This window comes from Engystomops pustulosus, chromosome 4 (assembly GCF_040894005.1).
Source record: "Engystomops pustulosus chromosome 4, aEngPut4.maternal, whole genome shotgun sequence".
NCBI classification, from domain to species: domain Eukaryota; kingdom Metazoa; phylum Chordata; class Amphibia; order Anura; family Leptodactylidae; genus Engystomops; species Engystomops pustulosus.
In genome coordinates, this window is record NC_092414.1 from 29093850 (window position 1) to 29116797 (window position 22948).

The following is a 22948-nucleotide window of genomic DNA, read 5'->3' on the forward strand; positions in this document are numbered from 1 at the left end:
TTTAGTTAGTGTTTTAAACCGCGGTATCGCGGTTTAAAACACTTTTTAAACGTTATAGCCGACGCAGGCAGGTACGCGCTCGGCGCTTACCGTGCACGCGGCTCTCATTCACTTCCTATGTAGCCGCGCGCACGGTAAGCGCCGAGCGCGTACCTGCCTGCGCCGGCTATAACGTTTAAAAAGTGTTTTAAACCGCGATACAGCGGTTTAAAACACTAACTAAAATAAGCTCCGGCACCAGCTCACCCTGAGCTGGTGCCCGGTATTTCCATCGGAAACCTGCCACTACAAGCATAGTTTTTAGGACATATTGTAAATATTGAGCACCTATATTGATAACAGGGTATGCCGATACCTGTCCCGTGGCTGGGCCTAATGAAGAGGTGGACGCACATGGGTGGGTGTCACCATTTGTCATACTCTATTCCAGTTTATAGAAGGGCCCTACCATGTAGCCTGGCAAAATGGGAGCCAGCAGACCACAGTTATCTAGAAAAGTGCATATCCTGAGGATATGTCATACCACTGATGGGAAAACCCCTTAAAACATACAATATATGCTCATAATGAATCATTTTCCTGGATTTCAAGGCCATTACTTTAATACTTTTTCATTGATCCAGATGTAAAAGGACTCAATTTTGTGATAGAAGTTGTATGTTTATACTAGAATTAAAAATTGAGTAAAAATATATGTGGGGTAAAGAGCAAGAAAATGCAATTATTTTTTTCTGGGTTTCATATTATCGTAATAGGGTTAACTCTACAGTTGAAATTACTTTTTAACTTTGTGCTTTTTGTTATGTCTTACTACTTTTAAAAAATATAGAAACCCATAACTTTTTAATGGGGATGTGTGAAGATTCATAGTTATCCCATGTCCACAGTATAAGCCTATGTGAATAGAGGAAAACAATCAATCAATCAATCTTCATGTAGACTTTTTAGGTCTTTGTGATATATATATTTTTTGTTTAACAAATATAATTTTTAGTGCTGCCTTTATGGGATACATATAACAATATTGATATCAATTTTTTATCAAACATATTTTCCATATTATGTTTTGACATTTTGGGACATTGTAATACACTTTTTAAAATTTATGTGTAAAGTTTTAATCTCTAAATTCCTTTTTTTTATTTATTTTTTTTAAACTTTTTTTTAGCTTTTCTAATTTCTTTAGTTCCCCTAGCTGGCTTCACTTTTATAAAGAACTAGAATGTTTTATATTCATGACTTAGGCCTGACAAACACACCCATTTTTGGGGGCTCTGAGTTACCCGCAAAAACAGGAACTAATTTACCATCACCCCCTCACCCGCCTATGTTCACCTGTCTGAAACGGGCTGCAAAAAGGGGATCATTTTCCCCTGATTGCGGCCAACGGTCGTATGCATGAGGCTTACTTTGCCACATTTGGACTCGAACCATGTGTTTTCAGCTTCCATACTAGCCAACCAGCAATCTTGTCGCAGCCTGTTTGGGATATTTATATTTGTACAGCGCTGCAGAATATGACAGCGCTATATAAATAAAGCTTTTTTGAAAATTATTATTAAAAACTTAAGATTCAAAACTATGAACAGATCTGGACCCAGAATAAAGCACTGGCACCAAGCAGAATTAAAATTTGGGATATGTGGTGTGATTAAAGTTAGGAGGGCGTTTTTTTTCTCTCTTTTACCCTACCAGCGGGACAAATTGTGGAAGGGTGGGAAGGTTGGGGTATTGTGTTAGAACTGGAAGAAGAAAATATGCAAATAAGATCAAAATGATAACTAATAGAGATATTGGGCTATTGTTTTAGTAGAATATATATATTGTATTTTTCGGACTATAAGGCGCACAGGAATATAAGGTGCACCATAAATAAATGCCTGCTAAAATGTCTAGTTTCATATATAAGGCGCACCGGATTATAAGGGGCACCTGATTATAAGGATGAATAACCAGCAGGTGGCAGACCTGTGCACAGTTCAAGGCAGCTGTTGTCTGTAAATATGGTTCATATATGAGGCGCACTGGACTATAAGGCGCACCTTTGATTTCTGAGAAAATCAAAGAATATTTTGTGCGCCTTATAGTCTGAAAGATACGGTAAATATCTGTATTTGTAAAGGATGTACTATTTGAACTACTAGCCTTATGTAACAATTTTCTTAACATATAAATATAAGAACAAATTCTTCTTTTGAATTGTATTGTTAAAAATCAATAAAAAGTTTTTCTATATAAAAAAAGAATAAAAATAATATTAATATTAGTACTAATACTTACCATTTGATCTCTAATCATAGGATGCTGTTCCTCAATTTTTTCACAAAGAACATCAAGTATGGAAGGAATAAGTGCCAAAATCCTGCTTAGGTTTTGTAGTCTGTACTGAAATATATTGTATCCAATGTGCACCCATGGAAGAGTCAGCTTCTCTTCAGTTTTATCACCTCTTAAGTCCTGAATACTTGTTGATAGAGCATGTTCCATCACCTGCAACATATAGGAAGTAAGTGGAATGTAACATGTAACTTACAGGGGGAGATGTACTTACTAGAGATGAGCGAGCACTAAAATGCTCGGGTGCTCGTTACTCGAACCGAACATTTCCCGATGCTCGAGTGCTCGTTTCGAGTAACGAGCCCCATTGAAATCAATGGGAGACCCGAGCATTTTTCAGCAAAATTACAAACTGACCGAGCACAGTGAAATAACACAGTGCAGAACAGATTGCAGATGTTCGGGAACATCTGCGATCTGCTCCGGAGACACCCGTGCAGAACGGTGTTCTCCGCAATAGTATTTGAAGAACAATATGTGTGAAGAACAACTTGCAGATGTTTCCAAACATCTGCAAGTTGTTCTCTACACATATTGTTCTTCAAATACTATTGCGGAGAACACCGTTCTGCACGCGTGTCTCCGGAACAGATCGCAGATGTTCCTGAACATCTGCAATCTATTCTGCACTGTGTTATTTCACTGTTTTCTTCAATTAAACGATTAAATTAAATGTTTTATTTGTATTTTTTTATTGTTCTTCACTTCTATTTTTTTAATTAAATGCTCGTTATCGAGCAGGGCAAATACTCGTCCGAGCAACGAGCCGGTCCGAGTATGCTAATACTCGACCGAGCATCAAGCTCGGACGAGTATACTCGCTCATCACTAGTACTTACCCATCCGACTGAGTTTAGCTAAAGTGCATTGTCCGACGATCATGCACTGTGCCGCAATTCACTAGGATCGAGCGCCCGATATCCTGCATGTGTCACTTTCCCGCTCAGGTCCGCCGAAGTTCACCTTCTTTTTCCTGGTGCATATAAGTTCTTTGTCTTGCGAAACAATTTTAAAGTTAAATCCCGCGCTCAATCCGAATCAGTGGGATTGTCCGACGGCACGTGCCCCGATTTCTGTCACATGAAAGCCAGCGCCGCTGTGCCACAATCCGATCTTGTGCGACACAATCCCAGCGCAGACGTCTGTCAAAGCCGCGCAAATCCCAAAAACGGTGAACAGTCTGAGGAAAGTGCGATCAATGACCCTTAGTAAATAAGCACCACAGTCTTTAAAGGTTGCTAATCTCACCATCAACTCTTTAGGAGAGGATATATTCACGCTCATAAGGATGAAGTCTCGGCAATATTTGGAGAACAGGCTCTGCTGCTCATCTGTTTCTTTTGAAGTAATAAAATCGCTAAATGGAGTCTGTGAGAAGATTTTTAGGAATTGTATTTCAGGACCTAAAAATGAGGGAAAAAAATTACTTTAAAATTTCAACACAATCCAAATGTATTGCCACAGTTATTTGATTCCTCTACTTTCTGGTTTGCTAATGGTCATTTTAAAATTTGACCAGATATTCATAAGATCCACACTAAGGTTACACATCAACTTAGATGGAACCTTAGATGTTTTAGAATATTTTTCCTAAAGTACAGTTTATAGTTGTTTATGGACAGATGCTTCATATGTCAACCACAGCTTCCACTATGTGCCATAGTGACAAGTCCAAGTAGCGGCCAACGTTTCCCACCATGAGAGTTTACATGGAACACCTTATTTGGAGAAAATGTGGCAGCTAGGTATTATCGAGGCTGGGAAGTTACCACCTTTAGGCGGAGAAATCCATTAAGGTGACTTCAGTTTGCGGACAAGCAGATGACTCAATACATATAGTTTATTCCCGCCCATACATTCTATTCTGGATGACTGTCACTGGAGGACGAGATGAAGAGGAAGTTAATGCTCATGACAATACAGATCTTCTACTAGAAGTGGATGAGGCCTGGTTACTAAAGTGGCTTCAGGGAGGTGAGAGAGGTCCTAGCTCGCAGTAGTGGCCAATTCTTGTTTAGCATGTGTGCTGATGATGCTGCCTCGTGGACAGAAGTAGAGGCGTTCTTACATTAGATCACATTTGTCTTCTAGCAACGTTATTACAAATTCTCACATCGGAAATAGCTGCACACATCCACCGCCATCTGGCACATACAGGGGGTCATTTACTAAGGGCCTGAATCACGTTTTTTCATAGGGTTGCCCGAAAATTACTGTTCCGGGTTTTTGGCGCACGTGATCGGATTGTGACGCATCGGCGCCGGCATGCACGCGACGGAAATCAGGGGGCGTGACCGACGGAAAACTTGACGGATTCGGAAAAAACGCCAATTTTTTTAAAAAAAATGTGTCGCTTGACACACACTTACCTGCACCCAGCATAGCTTGGTGAACTTCAGTGAACTCCGATTGACTTCAGCGCAGCAGCGACACCTGGTGGACATCGGGCCTTAGTGAATTTCCGTCGGAGTTCACTGAAGTTCACCGCCCTACTCTGGGTGCAGGTAAATACAGTGGTTTTTCCAAATCTGTCGGGTTTGCTTATGGCCACGCCCCCCCCCCCACGGATTTTCGTTGCGTGCATGCTGGCGCCGATGCGCCACAATCCGATAGCGTGCGCCAAAATCCCGGGGCAATTCAGAGAAAATCGCTGCAAAACGGAAATATTCGGGTAACGTGACGGAGAAACGTGATTCAGGCCCTTAGTAAATGTCCCCCAATGTCGGAAACAGCAAAACCCTATTCCATTTGTATTTGTCTTGTCATAAATGTGGCTGATGACACCAGTGCAGAGATGATCAAGATGACGGAGAAACTCGTCATTGTGGTTGATGCGGCCCCTTGCCCACTACACAGGGGGTTACAATAATCTCGCTGAGAAATACATTGCCCAGCACCACTACATCACCATGTGATTTTGGCTATCTTGCATGTGTCTCCCCTTGGTCTCGTTTTTGAAGGGACAAGACACCTACATGTGAACCCAGCCCAACATAGCAACGTGACAATTACACTGATTGTTGAGACTTGTCTGTAAAAAGTCACAGTTAACTCTTACACCATTATAAAACATTTTTGTCATGCCTCATGTAAACAGATTTTCTCTTAGGGGACTTTCCAAGAATTATGCAAAACTCCGTGAGGACTGGAGGACAGGTGTCCAAAAAAAAAACATTCCATGGTCTGAGGAGGCCATTTTAAAAACATTGCATGCAGCATAAAGATTACCTTCAATACAACCAATGTACCGAGCCTGAGTATACATTTCTTCTAAATAACCTTTAATAGCCCAGCTGAAAGGCAAGAGGTTTTCTCCGAAATCATCAATATTCATTGTATTCTTCACCGGAATTGTTTGAGTCTTTGAGCTGTATTTAAAGGAAAAATAGCTAGTTACATGCACACAAAGAAATTTCTGAAAACCTAAAATTATAAAGAACATGGAATATATAAAATGTCAGTCCCAGGTATAACCCATACTGCTGCATATTTGTTACACTGTTTGGTTTTATCCACTCATGATCTCAACTAAACCCTCACCCGAATGCTCATCCGCATGGGTTATTACCATTAAATTGCCATGCACCAACATTTTCCACCTGTCACCGGGGAGCGAAGATGCTAGAGTAAATGGCGGAAAGCATGCCGGCAGTTAAATGGTAATGCCTTGCCAATGGCACTTCAAAAGTTAATACCTACCTGTTAACAGTGGTGGGTTAAGCCTCTACGCTGAGCCCAAACTTCTGCTTGAAGCTTTGTTTGGTGACCAAAAACTGCAATGTTTGGGTCCACTCCTCACTAATATCAACATTTCGACCACTGGTGGTGAACCTATAGAATGGACGGGTGGCTGATGTGGCACTCAGAGCCCTCTTTGTGGGCACCCGGGCTATTAACCCCCTCCTGCAGTCTGAGGCAGCCGAGGAAGTGCCATGCTAATTGATATTTCTAAAAGGTTTGCCATCACCGCACTAGACTTTCATCAACGCACCTACCTATATTGAAAGCACATAGAGAGTAGAGGGATGAAGCGGCACTGTGAATCCGGATTAAATCCAAGGGTAGGGTGCAGACTTGTGGAGGTCCGACTCAGGGATTCCAAAATTCCAATAGGCAAAAAATAGAAAAGCAGCACTCCGTGACAAATGGGTGTTTATTTCACCAGTGGGGATTACAACGTTTCAGCTATCTCAATGTTCTCATTTTCAAGTATATTGAAAGCACACATGCCATCTGACTTGTAAGTATGAAACATTAAAGGGAACCTGTCAGCAGAAAATGGCATAGCAATAGCTACCACTATGTTGACAAGTAGCTCAACACCTTTCAGTTCATGGCCCAGTGTGTCGACCTCATCTAAAAAAGTCAACTTTAAAGTCGTTGTATAAAGTCAAAGGGGGCGGAGAGCTCAGCACTGAAGTCAAGCTTTCCTCACCTTAGAACACTCCTCTGCTGTGATCGATAGCCCTGTATTAAGGGACATCACTTATTGGCTCTCCTGAAGTCCAGTGTATGATGATCACAACAGTGGGGATGTTCTGAGATGGGGAGAGCTTGGCTTCAAAACTAAACTCTCCACCTCCTTAACTTGATAAAACACATTTATGCCTGACTTTAAAGTTGATTTTCTAGATGATGCCACCATACTGGATCATGAAAGACACATGGTCTGGGACGTGTTACGATATTTGACAACATACTTGTAAGGGTTTACTAGAGCAATATCTACCAACAGGTTTCTTTTAGGTTTCTGCTACTAAATTCTCATGCCTTCGCTACAGCTAATTAATTAATAAAAGTATCTTGAAATATATTTGGGAATGCTAAGGGTCTCTGAACTAAGAAATCAAATCTAAAACATTCTGGAGTCACCATATTCGTCAGAACTACCAATTTGTAAAGTTTTTATTTCATTTTTTGACCCTATGAAACAATTTTAATGGCAACAATTTTCTAAAATCCCCTGCTTTCAGAGTTACTCTGTGAGGTAGGGGGGGGGGGGGTTAATGCTTGAATGGTTTGCTCGGCTTTCATTCAGCATCCTATAAAACACCTATTCTGCTTCATCTCCCTGTCTGAGACTTCCTGCCGCTCATTCAGCGTTACCATGTGGTCTATTGGTTATTTGTTTGCTTGCTGCCTGACTGTGACCATTTGACTATTGTCTTGTATTCTCGATTTTGTACCTCTTCTGATATTTTGTTGTGAACTATATGCATTGTACTATTCACCCATCTGCTCCATCAAAGAGCAGCTACCAGGTAAAAGCAAGTTCTCTTCTTGGCCCTGCAAGATGACTCAGGCTCTGTAGTCAAGTTCCAGATAATGGGTATGCCTCTATCTTTGTTGTAAATCCTCTGCAGGAAGGGCTCTAGACTGCAGGATCATTACAGGGTGAGTTTTACACAAAATTATGGATGAAAAAAATTTCAAAAAACCCTCAAAAAAATTCAAGATAAAATATTATGCTACTGATATCTACATTCTATACATGGGCATAACTACCACCAAAACCATAACAGCTGCTACTAAGCCCATGTGTCAGAGAACCCAGCCCGACCTGACAAACTAAAGAACGGAAGATGTGCAGTATTATCAAGGGGAGGCGACAGCAGAACTAGGAATCTCTAACTTTCTGCTGTCTACTTCCTCCATCTCTACTAAGCAGAATACAGTCTCATCTCTGGCCCCCTGACACCCTGGGCTAAAAAGATGTCAGCATGAGTGAGAAGTATATGTGTATAAATATATTTGTCTGTATAAATGTGTAGATGTGTATATACTTTATGTGTGTATACTGTATGTGTGCATATAAATAATGTGTATATTCACTGCATGTGTGCATATATGGTGTGTATATTTACTGCATGTGTGCATATATGTTGTGCATTTAATGCATGTGTGTGTATATATATTGTGTATATACAGTATTTATGCATATGTGTATAGACTGTATGTGTGTATATATGAAGTGTATATGCTTTATGTATGTATATGAGTGTATAAATGTATACATGTGTATGTTATGGTATAAATGTACATACAAGTGTATATGCTATACCAATATATATATCTATATAGTGTATATAAATACAGAATTTTTTGATCTTTAAATAGTGTATATGCTATATAAATTCATACACGTGTGTATTAGGTTATAAATGTATTTATGAGTGTATTTATATATGATTTGTTATCATGGCTTTTATAATAAATATTAAATACAGAAATGTATTTTACCATTAATATTGTTTTCTTTTTTATGTTTTTACTTTGTTATCATGTTAACCCACAGAAAAAATAGTTGGCATGTTAATTATATTGAACAGCACAAAATTTTTAATTCAAAAGCAAGTGTCAGATTTTGTTTTCCTTTCATTCTCTGCCCAAGAGAGTTGATAAATGTTGTTTATGATACACAACATTTATGAGCTGCAATGCCAGCAGAAACCATAGTCAGGTGTGGCGCAGTTTTTAGAGGAAAGCAGACATGTTTTTTTAACCTCTGGACAACCCCTTTAAGGTTGTGTACCCAAAGGGGTTGAATAAATAGTTTTTCTTAAATCAAAGGATACCTGGCATCGCTGGACAAAGGCAGAAGTTTGTCATCAGAAAAAATGAACATCCAAAGTGATTTTGACAATTCCTTCTCTTGATCATTCACAAGAATTTCTAGGTTGCCGTTGCAATCAATAATAGACAGAATGTAGGCGAAAAATGGCTTCACATCTTTTTGAACACACCTCCAGAGGCTTTGCCTGCATAGAAAAGTATAGTTATTATTTCTACTAATACCCCAAGGACCGCCTCCCTGTCATTCAACTCCCACAATAACACCAAGCTCATTAAAAATGTTCACAAAAATTTTACTTTAATGATCAAAAAGTCAGGTCTATTTCTGCAACACTGAAATATATCTTGTAAGCTGAAAAGGCTGGAAACCAAGTGGATTGTTCTCTTGACAAAGCACAATTTTTTGTATTTTTTGCCACATTCATGAATGTCAAACAGTTTAAAATAATAACCTTCATCCACAAAGCTCTGCATAATGCTGCAACTCGCTATCTTTCTTCTCTCAACCAACCTGTGCTCTTCTATCTGCCAGTGATATTAGATTAATCTCTACCTTAATTTAAACCTCTCACACATGTCGCCAGGACTTCTCCCGGGCTGCACCTATTCTCTGGAATGCCCTTACTTGGACTCTCAGACTAATACCCACCCTCCAAAGTTTCAAACTTGCTCTTTAAGCCCATCTTAAAACCCATATCTTTAAGCAAGCCTATCACACTCGCTAACAGCATAAAAAGTCAACTCTCTCTTTGATAATCCATCCTATGTCCCCCTCCGTCTGTTATCCAGCAAACACCAGATACCAGGCTCCAGGATTCTCTGCAGTCATATTCAGCTTGGACTATTGTTTATTAAATTATTTTATACTGTTCCTTTATAAAGAATGGCTGGACCATTATACAAGCTCTTATATCTCTTGTGTCACCGCCTTCATCCTCATAGACTGTAAGCTCTTGTGTCACCCCCTCATCCTTATAGACTGTAAGCTCTTGTGTCACCCCCTCATCCTTATAGACTGTAAGCTCTTGTGTCACCCCCTCATCCTTACAGACTGTAAGCTCTTGTGTCACCGCCTTCATGCTCATAGACTGTAAGCTCTTGTCACCCCATTAATCCTCATAGACTGTAAGCTTTTGTGTCACCCCCTCATCCTCATAGACTGTAAGCTCTTGTGTCACCCCCTCATCCTCATAGACTGTAAGCTCTTGTGTCACCCCTTCATCCTCATAGACTGTAAGCTCTTGTGTCACCCCCTCATCCTCATAGACTGTAAGCTCTTGTGTCACCCCCTCATCCTCATAGACTGTAAGCTCTTGTGTCACCCCTCATCCTCATAGACTGTAAGCTCTTGTGTCACCCCCTCATCCTCATAGACTGTAAGCTCTTGTGTCACCCCTCATCCTCATAGACTGTAAGCTCTTGTGTCACCCCCTCATCCTCATACACTGTAAGCTCTTGTGTCACCCCTCATCCTCATACTGTAAGCTCTTGTGTCACCCCCTCATCCTCATACACTGTAAGCGCTTGTGTCACCCCGTCATCCTCATAGACTGTAAGCTCTTGTGTCACCCCTCATCCTCATAGACTGTAAGCTCTTGTGTCACCCCCTCATCCTCATACACTGTAAGCTCTTGTGTCACCCCTTCATCCTCATAGACTGTAAGCTCTTGTGTCACCCCCTCATCCTCATAGACTGTAAGCTCTTGTGTCTCCCCTCATCCTCATAGACTGTAAGCTCTTGTGTCACCCCCTCATCCTCATAGACTGTAAGCTCTTGTGTCACCCCCTCATCCTCATACACTGTAAGCTCTTGTGTCACCCCCTTCATCCTCATAGACTGTAAGCTCTTGTGTCACCCCTTCATCCTCATAGACTGTAAGCTCTTGTGTCACCCCCTCATCCTCATACACTGTAAGCTCTTGTGTCACCCCTTCATCCTCATAGACTGTAAGCTCTTGTGTCACCCCCTCATCCTCATAGACTGTAAGCTCTTGTGAGCAGGGACATCACTCCTATAATAACATATGACTGTTAGTACTTTGTAATTTCTCATTATTTTTGTATATGTTCCCTATGAGTTGTAAAGCGCTACAGAATATGATGCCGCTATGTAAAGATATAAAGATGCATAGGATATAGGATACAAGCTGGCATTAGTGGGAGTCCGATTGCTGACAAGACCCATCAATCATGAGAATGGACCCCAATGTTGTCCTTCTGACCTATTCAACCCTTAGGCCCATTTCACACAAGCATTTTCCACGCGCAGAACTCTGTCCAATTGTATTCAATTGGTTTGTTCATATTTGCAAGTATCACGCAAGTTTTTTGCATGTCAATGCATGTTTTCACATGCATAAACACACACACACACACAACAGGTACACGAAAAATACTAGTGTGAGGGGGGCCTTACTTCTCTAAGAATAGATATTGTACCATCTTCAGCTTGTACTCCAAGCTACACACTTCCCCCTTAATTGCTAAAATAACAACTGTAAAGTATAAAAACTTTTTCCTAACTCTGCGCTAAGCAAAAAAAGCAATTTTCTAATTTACTCTAATTAGCTATGTGCAAGTGTTTAGCAGCTAGCAGGGGTTTTACCTTGTCCCCCCAGTCTGCTCTCCTTTTGCCATGCTTTCTAGTAACTGTGGGAAACCATATAGTATGGCTGGAGAAGAGAAGAGGCTTGGTAAGAGGGGCAGTAGTAGAGGAATGCAAGAAAATAGGACCTGGAGTGATGAGGCAAGCATGTGATGAGTCAAGTTGTCCAATTACAAGTATGCTGCCCTGATTCATGTGAAAGACCTTAGGACCTTGAGTGATGTCACAAACACTTTACTTATCACATGCTTCAGGTCATCCAATTACAAACATGCTTTCTTGATTTGCCCTCAGTGCTCAGGCCTCACTGCCCTTAGCTGATGTCACAACAAGGAGGTGCCGCCCACTTCAGGAATAGCGGAATATGATTTTATAAGTAGGGATGATAGATATATCAACCCTTCTATATATATTTCAAGATAGGAAGAAGCCAAAAGCATAATGGATGCATCATTGGCATTGTTCTCAAACTCTCTCTCCAGCTGTGCTAAAACAGCAACACTTTAAGCTTCATCATTAGTTTTAAGAGAGCACTAATGTAGCAGTATGTGAACTGTTCTGTGAACTTAGGGTGCGTTCACATGTTCAGTATTTCAGATGCAGTTTTTGATGCCTAAACAAGAAGTCGGATGAAAAAAAGAGGAAGAGCAGCTTCTCTCAATGATATGTTCACACTCATTATCATCCACACCTGCTTTTGGCTTCAAAAACTGCATCTGAAAAACTGAACGTGTGAACGTACCCTGATGTTTAGCCTATAAGGGACAGACTCAGGATTTAACTATGAAGTAACTTGGATGTTCTCAGAGAGGTGGAGCAGCAAGATATCACTTGTCTTTCTGTTGCTCTTCCCAACCACCCCCCTATACCTCCTCTATCTCTGTTTGTTACAATTTCACACCCATAGACAACCGGTCAAGTTTCTTTCAACAACAACAGCATAAGAAGTTGTCCAGCACAGCATTCAGCTATCTCTGCCATCATCATACACAGTTGGGCAGATTTACTTACCCGGTCCATTCGCGATCCATCGGCGCGTTCTCTGCGCTGGATTCGGGTCCGGACGGGATTCATTAAGGTAGTTCCTCCGCCGTCCACCAGGTGGTGCTGCTGCGCTGAAAAGCATCGGTACACACTGGAGTTTACCGAGCCGGGCTGAGTGAAGGTAAGTGCAAGCTCCGCGACAGATTTTTTGTTTTAAATGCGGCGGTTTTCCCGACTCCATCGGGTTTTCGTTTGGCCACGCCCCCCGATTTCCATCGCGTGCATGCCAGCGCTGATGCGCCAGAATCCGATCGCATGCGCCAAAATTCCGGGGCAATTCAGGGGAAATCGGCGCAAATCGGAAATATTCGGGTAACACGTCGGGAAAACGCGAATTGGGCCCTTAGTAAATGACCCCCAGTGAATTGTAGTGCCAGAGATAGCCAGCACGGTGCTGAGCAATTTCCAACACTTCAATAGTGGTGAATAGAGCATAACAACTCACCATCTGACTGCCGTTCCATCAGTTTGTGAGAACGAGGCCCCAATTTTTAATAAGAGTAGGGGTCCATTCTGGTACAACCCTTTAAAGGAAACCGACCATTTGAGTTCATGCATTATGAACCAAGCATACCTTGAGAATGACCTAGCTACACTGATGCAGAAACATATCTTGTTTAATCCCTGAACCGAGTGGTTTTGCTCAAAAAACAAACATAAAATGAGTATAATGAGGTTCTGTCGCTCCTGTGGCTGCTCTGGAGCTTCTTTTTTCACGCTAAATATGTACTGCTCCAGAGAATGATGTAATCACTGTGTTGTGCCTGACAGGCAGAAGTAATCAATCGATGCACCATGCCCCCAGCTGCTGTGTATGAGGCTCAAGTTTATTAGTCCTGTCTGGACAGTTCAGGGAGCTCTGTGTAATGTATTTATGTAAGCAGCATGCATGCAACCGAGCTTTCCCAAGGGCCTGAATTTTAGTTTTTTGAGCAAAGCCAGTTGGATGAGGGACTAAACAAGATATGTTTCTGCATCAGTGTCGCTACAGCATCCACAGGATATATGATATAATTCTTATGATTTCTACCTCCAATCTGTCATGTAAAGTAGATAATTGTTAAATGAAATGCAGAACTGAACCAGCAGACACTTTTCCTTGCAGTACCTGAACGTTCCGGCTTTCTGCAGTGCGTCCAGGTTTTCAGCTGCTCGTATAACCCAATTTCTAAGTGGCAATTTCTCTTCTTTAGCTTTCAACAATTTGTATAGATGAAATGTAAGATGTTTTAGGAAGACGTCTGAAAAAAAAAGGAATCATTTAAGAGAGTATAAAAATGTTTGCTGAGACAGAAAATAATTTATGGCAATATAATAATATTGACGGATCAGTGGGGGTGAGAGAATGGATTTTGCCAAATACAATCCTGGAGGAAAACCTGTTAGTATTTATAAAAAAAACCCCTGAGATTGTGGTAGGTTCACCCTCCAACAGGACAACAACCTGCGCCCGAAACCTGTCACCTTTCTTCTGCTATAAGATGTGATTGCTCGCTAATTTTTTCATTGTTTTAACGCCTTTATGTGTTAAATTTATTTTTATACCTACCTTATCATTGTTTTCCAACCTCTCCTCTCGATACATCAAGAAGCTTAAATGGGTTTGCCCATGAAACTAAATTCTCAAATTTCAATCCCCTAGTGAGGTTTACACAATGAAGAACATTTTTAACCCCTTACTTTACAATTTTACTCTGTTTTTTGCTCTTTTAGCTCCTATCACTCAGGTCAGTGTAAGTTTCCAGAGTGTGAGCAGGGAATCTCTAAGCAGACACTTCATGATCCCTCTAGTGCTGTGAGATGCCTTGTGTTGACAATGTGCATAGATTATCAGGGTACCGGATTCATATACACTTTCATTTACCTTCTGAACATTCAATAGTATCTGACACATAGAAACAGAGATGAGACAGATCAGAGATGAGATGATGAGTTCCATGAGATGCATATTACACACAATGACACAGCCAGCGTTGCTACATCAGATCTGCTGTGCCTCCCTCCCCCTCCTGGATAAAGAACTTATTTGCCTGAAGCTTGTAGCCCTCCTCAGGCTGTGATGTGTTTGCCAGCAGGAAGTCAGAGTGTGTGTATAAGTGTGAGCTCATCCTAGAATGCAAAGGAGGGGCCCCTGCAGAGAGCAGAGAGAGAAAGAAGCTCCACAGTGTCAGGCAAGATGGCTGCCGATGTTGGACTTATATTTATTAAACACTTTTTTTTAAATTAATAACATTGAATTAGAGAATGTGCTATTTTGTTATCCTCAGAGTATTTAAGAAAGTTGTCTTCGTGGGAGGAATACCCCTTTATGCATCTTGATGTATCCGTCGGGTGGTGCTTCCACTAGGCAAAACTATGTCACGTCTGACCTGGCGTAGATTGGTATTAAGGAATACAGGCATAGGGCAGAAGTGACCCGTGTCTCTCCACTCCACTGGCCGCTGCGCAGATTTATGCCACCTCCACACCCACTGCTTGTACTCCTCACCTCCCTGATTGAGTGTGCGCAAAAAAAATTGCCATACACCCAAAGATACAATGAAATGGTTTACATTAAATCATATTCATGTGTTAAGAGGACCAAATTACACTCCAGACCTAAATCACATTGAGAATCTGTCTTGACATAAAAAATCTACCATCAAAATCCACCATGATAAACCAGGGACATTTACTCATAAATCCAGGCACCGTGACTGTGGTAATCTTCTTATATTTGTTATCCATGGCCTCTTTCCTTCTAAATTCAATAAAAATTTATGCAAATGAACCACAAGGGCCCACAAGGTCTCCCCTCTCCCCTGCTCCCTCAGCACTTTCCCCTCCGGATTTAATCTCATGGCACTAGGGGAAGTTTCAGCACAGGGGGAAGTGCTAATTGCACTGTGAATCTGTAGCCTGGGGGGTCTCTGGTAATGCTCCCAGAGCCCTTCTGGTTCATTAGCATAATTTAACCGTTTATTTCAGAAGGAAGGAGGCCATGGATAACAAATATAAGAAGATTACTTTTCTTTAAAAATGTTGACAAATATTCATCAACCCATGCTAGAGCCATGCTGCAAATGAGAAAAAGCAAAAATTGCTCTAGAGCCCCCTCATGTGCGAAGCTAGCAAAGGCAGCTAAAGGTGATCCTAAAAAATATTAACACAGGGGGCTAATTACCTACTTGCACATGTCACTTTTCAGAGTTTTATAGTAAAAAATTTTGTAGGTATCATTTTCTATACCCTTTACAAATACAGACAGTCCCAAGGTTAAGTGCAAGATTTGTTCTTTAGGTTTGTACTTTAGTTGAATTTGTATGTAAGTTGGAACTGGTATATTTTAGAATTGTAGATCCAGACAAAATAGTTTTTTGTTCAAGTGACAATTGGATTTTCCAAATGTTTTTCTGCCATGGGAACAAGCATTATCAATAAAGCTTCATTACAGACACCTTACAGCTGATCATTGCAGTCTGGGACTAAAGTTACATCCAGAGACTTCACCAGAGGTCACAGTGGGCAGAGGGGTCCTCCTGTAACTAGGGGTCATCTTCTGGGTGTCTTAATAATTTGAATTTCTCTATCACATAAAATGTTGCAGTATTTTAGAAATAAGAAAAAGTCAGGGGTAATCACATGGTTACTTCTTTACTGATAAACATTGGCTTTTACCTCCTTTCTTTTGAATACCCCTTTTTCTCTTTATTCTATGATTTTAACCCTCTTCATGGTATTAGATTATTGGTGCGTGCCCTCCTCTAGTTGGGCTGATTTATCAGAAGGCTTTGGGAGAGGAAAGGCAGTAACTTTACCTTTCAAGTCGTTCTCTGCACTTAATAATCCCATGAGAATTTCGATCCTCCTGGTGTTGCGGCTTTGAATCTTCTCATCGTTTAACAAACCTATAGCATTCTGGAGGCAACTTCTGATAAGAGTGGTAATATCCAACATCTGCAAACATGTGGAAGGGTTTAACATCACATTAAACATTTTGTCAGTTATCCTTATTTATATGTAAATCAGTTTTGATCTATAACTTGCAGTGTGGTGTGGTGAGACACGTTGTACTCAACACACCAGGACCGTACACAATGGGGCAGATTTACTTACCCGGTCCATTCGCGATCCAACGGCACGTTCTCTGCGGTGGATTCGGGTCTTCCGGCGATTCACTAAGGCAGTTCCTCCGACATCCACCAGGTGTCACTGCTACGCTGAAGTCCGCCGAGGAGTTCACGATCCTATTCCTGGTGAAGGTAAGCGCATGTCCAGCGACACTTTTTTTTTAAATGCGGCGGTTTCTCCGAATCCGTCAGGTTTTCGCTCGGCCACACCCCCCGATTTCCATCGTGTGCACGCCGGCGCCGATGCGCCACAATCCGATCCCGTGCGCCAAAAACCTGGGGCAATTCAGGGAAAATCGGCGCAAATCGGAAATATTCGGGTAAGACGTCAGGAAAACGCAAATCGGGCCCTTAGTAAATGACCCCCAATAGGTCTCAATGAAGCTTGTGAGTTAACTCCTATTTTTCTGACTATTTCATGGCCCTCATTTACAGTTGTGTTCATGAGGCCCAAATGAGGTACTTAAAAAATGCAATCTTCACTTCCATAGACATAACAAGAGGTTTCTTGCGTCTGCACTCATAACCCTTCAGTGCACCATCTTGGCTTCCATATTTCCTTTTCTCAGTGCTCTGTTATTAAACACAGCATATTTTAGCACAGCATCACATGGGCAGCTATCTTCTGGAAAGGGTACATTTATTTCTCTTTGTATTTTTTTCTATGTATTAAGCAAACAATGGGCCACATGTATCAACAGTGAGATGTGCAATGATAAGCTGAGTGCAAATTTTTTTTTGTACTCTCAGTTTGACGGACGTGCACCACAATTCTGTTAGACTTTTGACAGAATGTGGCACACGGTCCAAATCGGCACCGGGATGACCTTTAAGGTGAAGAGTTTTGTTTGAGCTACAACTGGAGCAACTTCACAACTTCATAAATACATGTGAAAACTGCATTTGCATCAGTGACCCCCATCCCACAAGACACACAAGACCTTTTCTCTTCCTGAAGAGAATTCCTGAGGGAGGGATAAATGAAGGAGTTGAGAGAGATGTTGGCTGTGTGTGACTCGCTGAAGAGAATTCCTGAGGAATTGGGGAATGAGAGAGCTGATTTCTATTCAGTGACTCACGCAGAGCCAATGTCTCTCTCAACTCCCTTATTCCTGAGGGGGGTGGGTTTGCAGTGTCAGCATCAATTAGGAAGTGGGTTAGCTTGACTGTGTGCTGGAGCTCTCCCCCGTCTCCATTACTGGATTTTTAGTAACAGAGGGCATCAATAAAAGGGCATCAGTGAAACATGTATAATTACATCTAAATGGTACCGTGTGTGGTTTGTGGGAGGGGTTTCTAATGACAAGTTCCCTTTAACTCATATTCAATACAGTATGTAATTCTATACCCAACTGTCCTTTCGATCTTTTCAGTATGCTACAATTTTAAGGATTTTTTTTTTAACTGTAATTTTAACATGATATAAATTTTCATACACTTTCAGAAGTGTCTGTTGAGATATCTGTCTGCTTTTCATCGTCTTCACCGGTTTCATCTATGATCTCTTCGTTTTCTCCTTGATCTGATTCCATTGAATTATTATCCTTCGCAAGATTTGCTAAGACAAAAAGAAAAGTTAGAGCTCACATGTGAACATAAAAAAAAAAAAATACCCAACTGGAGCTGTGTATCATGTGAGGTGTCAGTGCATAAGATTTAACCCTTTAACTATGAGGCCTAAAAAAGTTTTAATAACTGGGGATCTTTAGCTAATTTTTGAACGCAATGGTTCAAGGACCATTACGTCATTTTTTGTGAGCTACCATAATTCTTTTTGCAGTGTTTTTTTGTGACACCTAGGGCTAGTAAAATATTAAAAAATGTCATCAGAAACCCCTGGGGGGCATAACTGGGGCATCTAGAGGTGGAAACAACCCCCTGTGGGGACAGATGTAAGGATTAGAGCTGTACTGATCAGACCCAGCAACTTTGATTTTGACCCGATGAGCACTGTCTCCTCTATAACCGCTTCTACCTTCTCCCCATGGTCTCTGACTGTCCTGTTCCTGCAATCTGTGCAAGCGCAGGAGAAACTGCAGTGATGCAAAAAGACATTGCTTTAGACTCGGGAACTGCACTCCCACTATCAGTAGACAGTCTTTATGTTATGAGTAACATCAGATTGCTTATGTTCTTATTAGTTTTTAGTCATGATTTGGAGTTGCTAGCATCTTTTTCATCAGCAGAAAAAAATATAGGGTACCACATTCTCACAAATACAGCCATTGACAAGTCCCCATAGAGCCCTATAGAGTAAGAACTAACTTACTATTAACTAACTTCTTTTACATAAAAATTGCTTCTCTTAGATCCCCATAAATCAACTTTTTTTATATAATCTTGCAGCAGAGGGAACCTATCCTGCTCGCCAAGTCCCTCCCATCTTCTCCTCCACATGTCCCATGCCTCTTCTCAGCATGTCATGTGACAAGGGCTATGTCATCTAAGGTCCTTTACAAAGTTACGTTTGCAACGTCTACCCCATTTATGTATCTGATCACATGAAGTCCATGAATTTAACATACATAGGGTAGACATTGCAAATGTAACAGTGCCTAACATGACATCATATAATAAGGGAACAATGCTCTACTCCTTTTTAACAATCAACAATAAGTTAGATTGAACGCTTCTCTCACCGCACCAATGTAGTCAGGGATGGATAATTTCCTTGTGGTGTTTCATGCACCTCATGCACTAGTAGTCCTGAGGTGCATGAAACGCCACAAGGAAATTATCCATCCCTGACTACATTGGTACAGTGAGAGAAGCGTGCAATCTAATTAGAGCATTGTTCTCTTATTATATGGTCTAAAAAAGCACTCATTTTGAGAGCATGTTTTTCTGTTCAATTGCTCATCCAAAAAACTAAGTTTCTAGAAAAAAAACTAAGATGACATCACCTTGGTCACATGACATGAAGTGCCTAATGATGTAACAGAGCTCTCTCAATGAGAGCTGAAACGAGTGGCAGGAAAGTACAGTGAACACTGAATATAACGGACCCCATTACTATCTTTGGACTCACATCAGATGATTTGGATATAAATTTACAATTTTTTTAAATTGCAGTCATGGAAAGGAACAATTTAGGGATAAGGCAATGCTTATTAATTTGGGTATTTATTTTGGGTGAGTTAATTTAAGTGAAAGATTCTCTTTAAGAATACATAATTAAAAGCCTAGACATGCAAAAGTTACCGGTTAGACCTTGGTGCTGCACCTACTTAGAGAAGAGTGGGGTGAGCTGTTTCTGGTTTCCTCCAACACTGTGCTTGGTGTGACCTCGCCCAGAAAACACCAGCCACATATCTTGCACAGAAAATTAACTCCTTTTTCGGATGCTTCGGGCTTGCCCTTGTGAGGGTCTGAGCTTCCCTCTTCTTGGGTCGGGTAGATAAAATACCCCAAATCAAGGATGGATAAGAAGGTCGTTACTGCTGCAACCATAGCTGGTCGGGTGCCCATCACGTTTGGAGATAAAACACTAGTATGCTTCAACTAGGAGCTTTGCATATTTCCCCAACCCATGGTCCTGGGACATATCGAGACTCAGAATTAAGAAATGAGGGGTCCCTTTGAAGGGCTCACTTTAAAGTAGGGCTGTTTTTCACAGAAAGATCCTAGTTCCATCTAGGCTGCTAAATTGTATGAGTATTCCCACTTTGAGTTTTTGAAGTTGGACCACCTTCTAATCCAAGCGTCCTGCGTTCAGTAAGCATTTTAAATGAGACTATAATCCCTGACATGATGTTATATCCCTCATACCTCCATAGATATTGTTTAACTGTTTTACTATTTGACATTTGTCTCACTTACCTGCAGTATAAAACAAATGGCTCATGGGGAACTTCATAAATGTTGCCAAATCTGCAACCATATTTTTTGACTTCCTCAAATCGTCAATGTGCACAGACTGCCACAAACCTAACAAAAAAGATATTTTTAAAAGTTTTTTTCAAGGTTGTCCAAATTTTTTGATTTGATCTGACCTCTGGGGATCCAATGCACCGATCAGCTGTTTGTGCCCGTTACTTGTTATAAAACACCAAAGATTTCCTTCTACCCAGTCAAAAACTGCCTACATGTTCTGACAATTATCCCATTATTTAGCAGCGCTAAAATGGGAAAAACAACCCTTCATATTAATGTAGCACAAAATACTAAAATACCAATAAATATACAATATTTTTTTATGTACAGTTTGCTTAAATTGGGTATGGAGTAGAAATATTTTGCTAACAAACATTTATGACCAGAAGGCCATGTAGGTCTACTCTGTAACGTCCAACTATGAAGGGGGGTAAATTACATGCAGGGATGTACCATCCATGAAGTGAGTTGAGCCTCCTACCTCAGGCAGCACCATTTGCACAAAGATGGGGGCAGCATCAGAGGCTCGGTCATGTACTACCCTGGGACATCCAGCCATAAAGGGGGGTTAATTATATGCAGCGATGCACCATCTGTAAGCCGAGTTGAGCCTGTTACCTCAGGCAGCACCATTTCCACAAAGATGGGGGCAGCATCAGAGGCTCACTCACCTGCTACCCTGTGACATCCAGCCATAAAGGGGGATAAATTACATGCAGGGATGCACCATCCATGAGGCGAGTTGAGCCTCTTACCTAAGGCAGCACCATTTGCACAAAGTTGGGGGCAGCATCAGGGGCGCAGTCACCTGCTATAAATCAGGACCAGACACCTTCTTCGCACCTGATGTCAACATGGGTGTGAGACACTGCATGGAGAACCCACTTACTTAAAAAAATAACCAGATATGCTACTCTGAGTTGGGGTAGAGGGCACCATTCTACTGGTATATCTCGCCTCAGGCAGCAGAGACTTTCGATTCAGCTCTGATTAAATGGTCTCCCACCTGGATGAACCTTTTTTCCCCCTCTCTACTTACCTCTGATCATATTGTGTAATCCTTTTGTAAGAATCCCTCTAACCATGACTTACCGCCCTGGAAGCCCACATAGGAGGTTCCTCCATTGATTCTTGGTAGATGCGTTATGAAGTAGACGAAGACACACTTTCCATGCAGATGTAACTTGCTTATTTCATTTACAGCAGAATATCTAAGGGTAAAAGATTATAAGTAGGATCCGAACAAATATTACAAAGCCATGTCCATAATATGCTGTGTTACTAGATCAGTTTTCTAATGATACAATTCTCGTCAAATATTAAATGCTAAGTATTAGAGAAAACATTTTTATTATACACACGTCAGATGAACGTACTTGGCAGATGCAACGAGACTTGCTCCCTGAGGCCCTTCTTCCAAATTAGTTTGTATAATCAGTATGATATTGCCTGGAGAAGATCCTAGAGAACTCCTAAATTGGGGAATAAAAGCATTTTATTTTAAAAAGTCATGGTGCTTTGTAGTCCTTGCTTGGGCCAGATCTTTAGCCTTAAAGGGGTTGTCCACTTTCATGAAATAATTGATATTACTTGTGAAATGAATAATGAGATAGGTTTCCCGAATGCTTCCTATAGCAATTCCTCATGGTTACCTACTTCCCCTCTGTTTGTTTTATTCATTCTTTTAATTCATAACAGAGCATTATTATTTACCATCTGTAGATACAAACCTATCCATGGTTCATACAGGTGAATGTCTCATTACTGCACATCACTCTAATTACTATCTGTGATTTTAACGAGCCTTGCACCTGTAACCCCATAATTAAAAGGAAACTGTCAAAAGGGAGGACATTTTTACTTAAAGACAGGTTCCAATAGCCCATGGCATGTTCATTTCAAAAATGCCTTAAAGGGGTTGTCCAAGACATATGGGGGCGGGGGCTGGCTAAAAAAATAAACTTGTACTTACCTCTGGGGTTGCTCCCAGTGTCCCACACTGCTGTCTTCCCGGGTACAAGCTGTGCCCAGACCAGCTTCCAGCCGGGCGAGGTGGCCGGCCATGCCCACCTGACACCATTCCAAGTGCTGTATACGGCGCTTAGATATGGAGACGGTGGTTGTGGCCATACACCACGGGTGGCCGGCAGCTGGTCTGAGCACAGCTTCCAAAACAAACAGGGGCACGGCACGGAGAGAGCGCAGCGCGGGACAGCGAAACCTACTGCGGAGGTAAGTACAAGTTAATTTTATTATGTATCCAACCCCACCCCAGCCACATATCTGTATTTCAATGGTCTTGGGCATCCCCTTTAATATGAAAAAAATCCAGTGCTCTTTAATTGATTATTTTACACGTGTGGTGAGTCAAGGGGGAGGGCAGTTCAAATGAAACAAGTCATCTTCT

At 41.2% G+C, this 22948-nt stretch overlaps 1 protein-coding gene across 2 annotated transcripts in view; it reads right to left on the reverse strand.

Annotated features, from left to right (window-relative positions):
* The window catches only part of LOC140126318 (E3 ubiquitin-protein ligase RNF213-like), a 163128-nt gene that overhangs the window by 67487 nt on the left and 72693 nt on the right, over positions 1-22948 (reverse strand). For both annotated transcript variants that reach the window (XM_072145604.1, XM_072145603.1), the window contains 10 exons: positions 21918-22013; positions 21634-21752; positions 20488-20595; positions 18105-18226; positions 16357-16495; positions 13668-13800; positions 8913-9095; positions 5566-5705; positions 3586-3740; positions 2281-2490 (listed from right to left, as the gene is read on the reverse strand). In XM_072145604.1, coding sequence (XP_072001705.1) covers positions 2281-2490; positions 3586-3740; positions 5566-5705; positions 8913-9095; positions 13668-13800; positions 16357-16495; positions 18105-18226; positions 20488-20595; positions 21634-21752; positions 21918-22013 — 1405 coding nt within the window. The remainder of the gene's footprint in view (positions 1-2280; positions 2491-3585; positions 3741-5565; positions 5706-8912; positions 9096-13667; positions 13801-16356; positions 16496-18104; positions 18227-20487; positions 20596-21633; positions 21753-21917; positions 22014-22948) is intronic.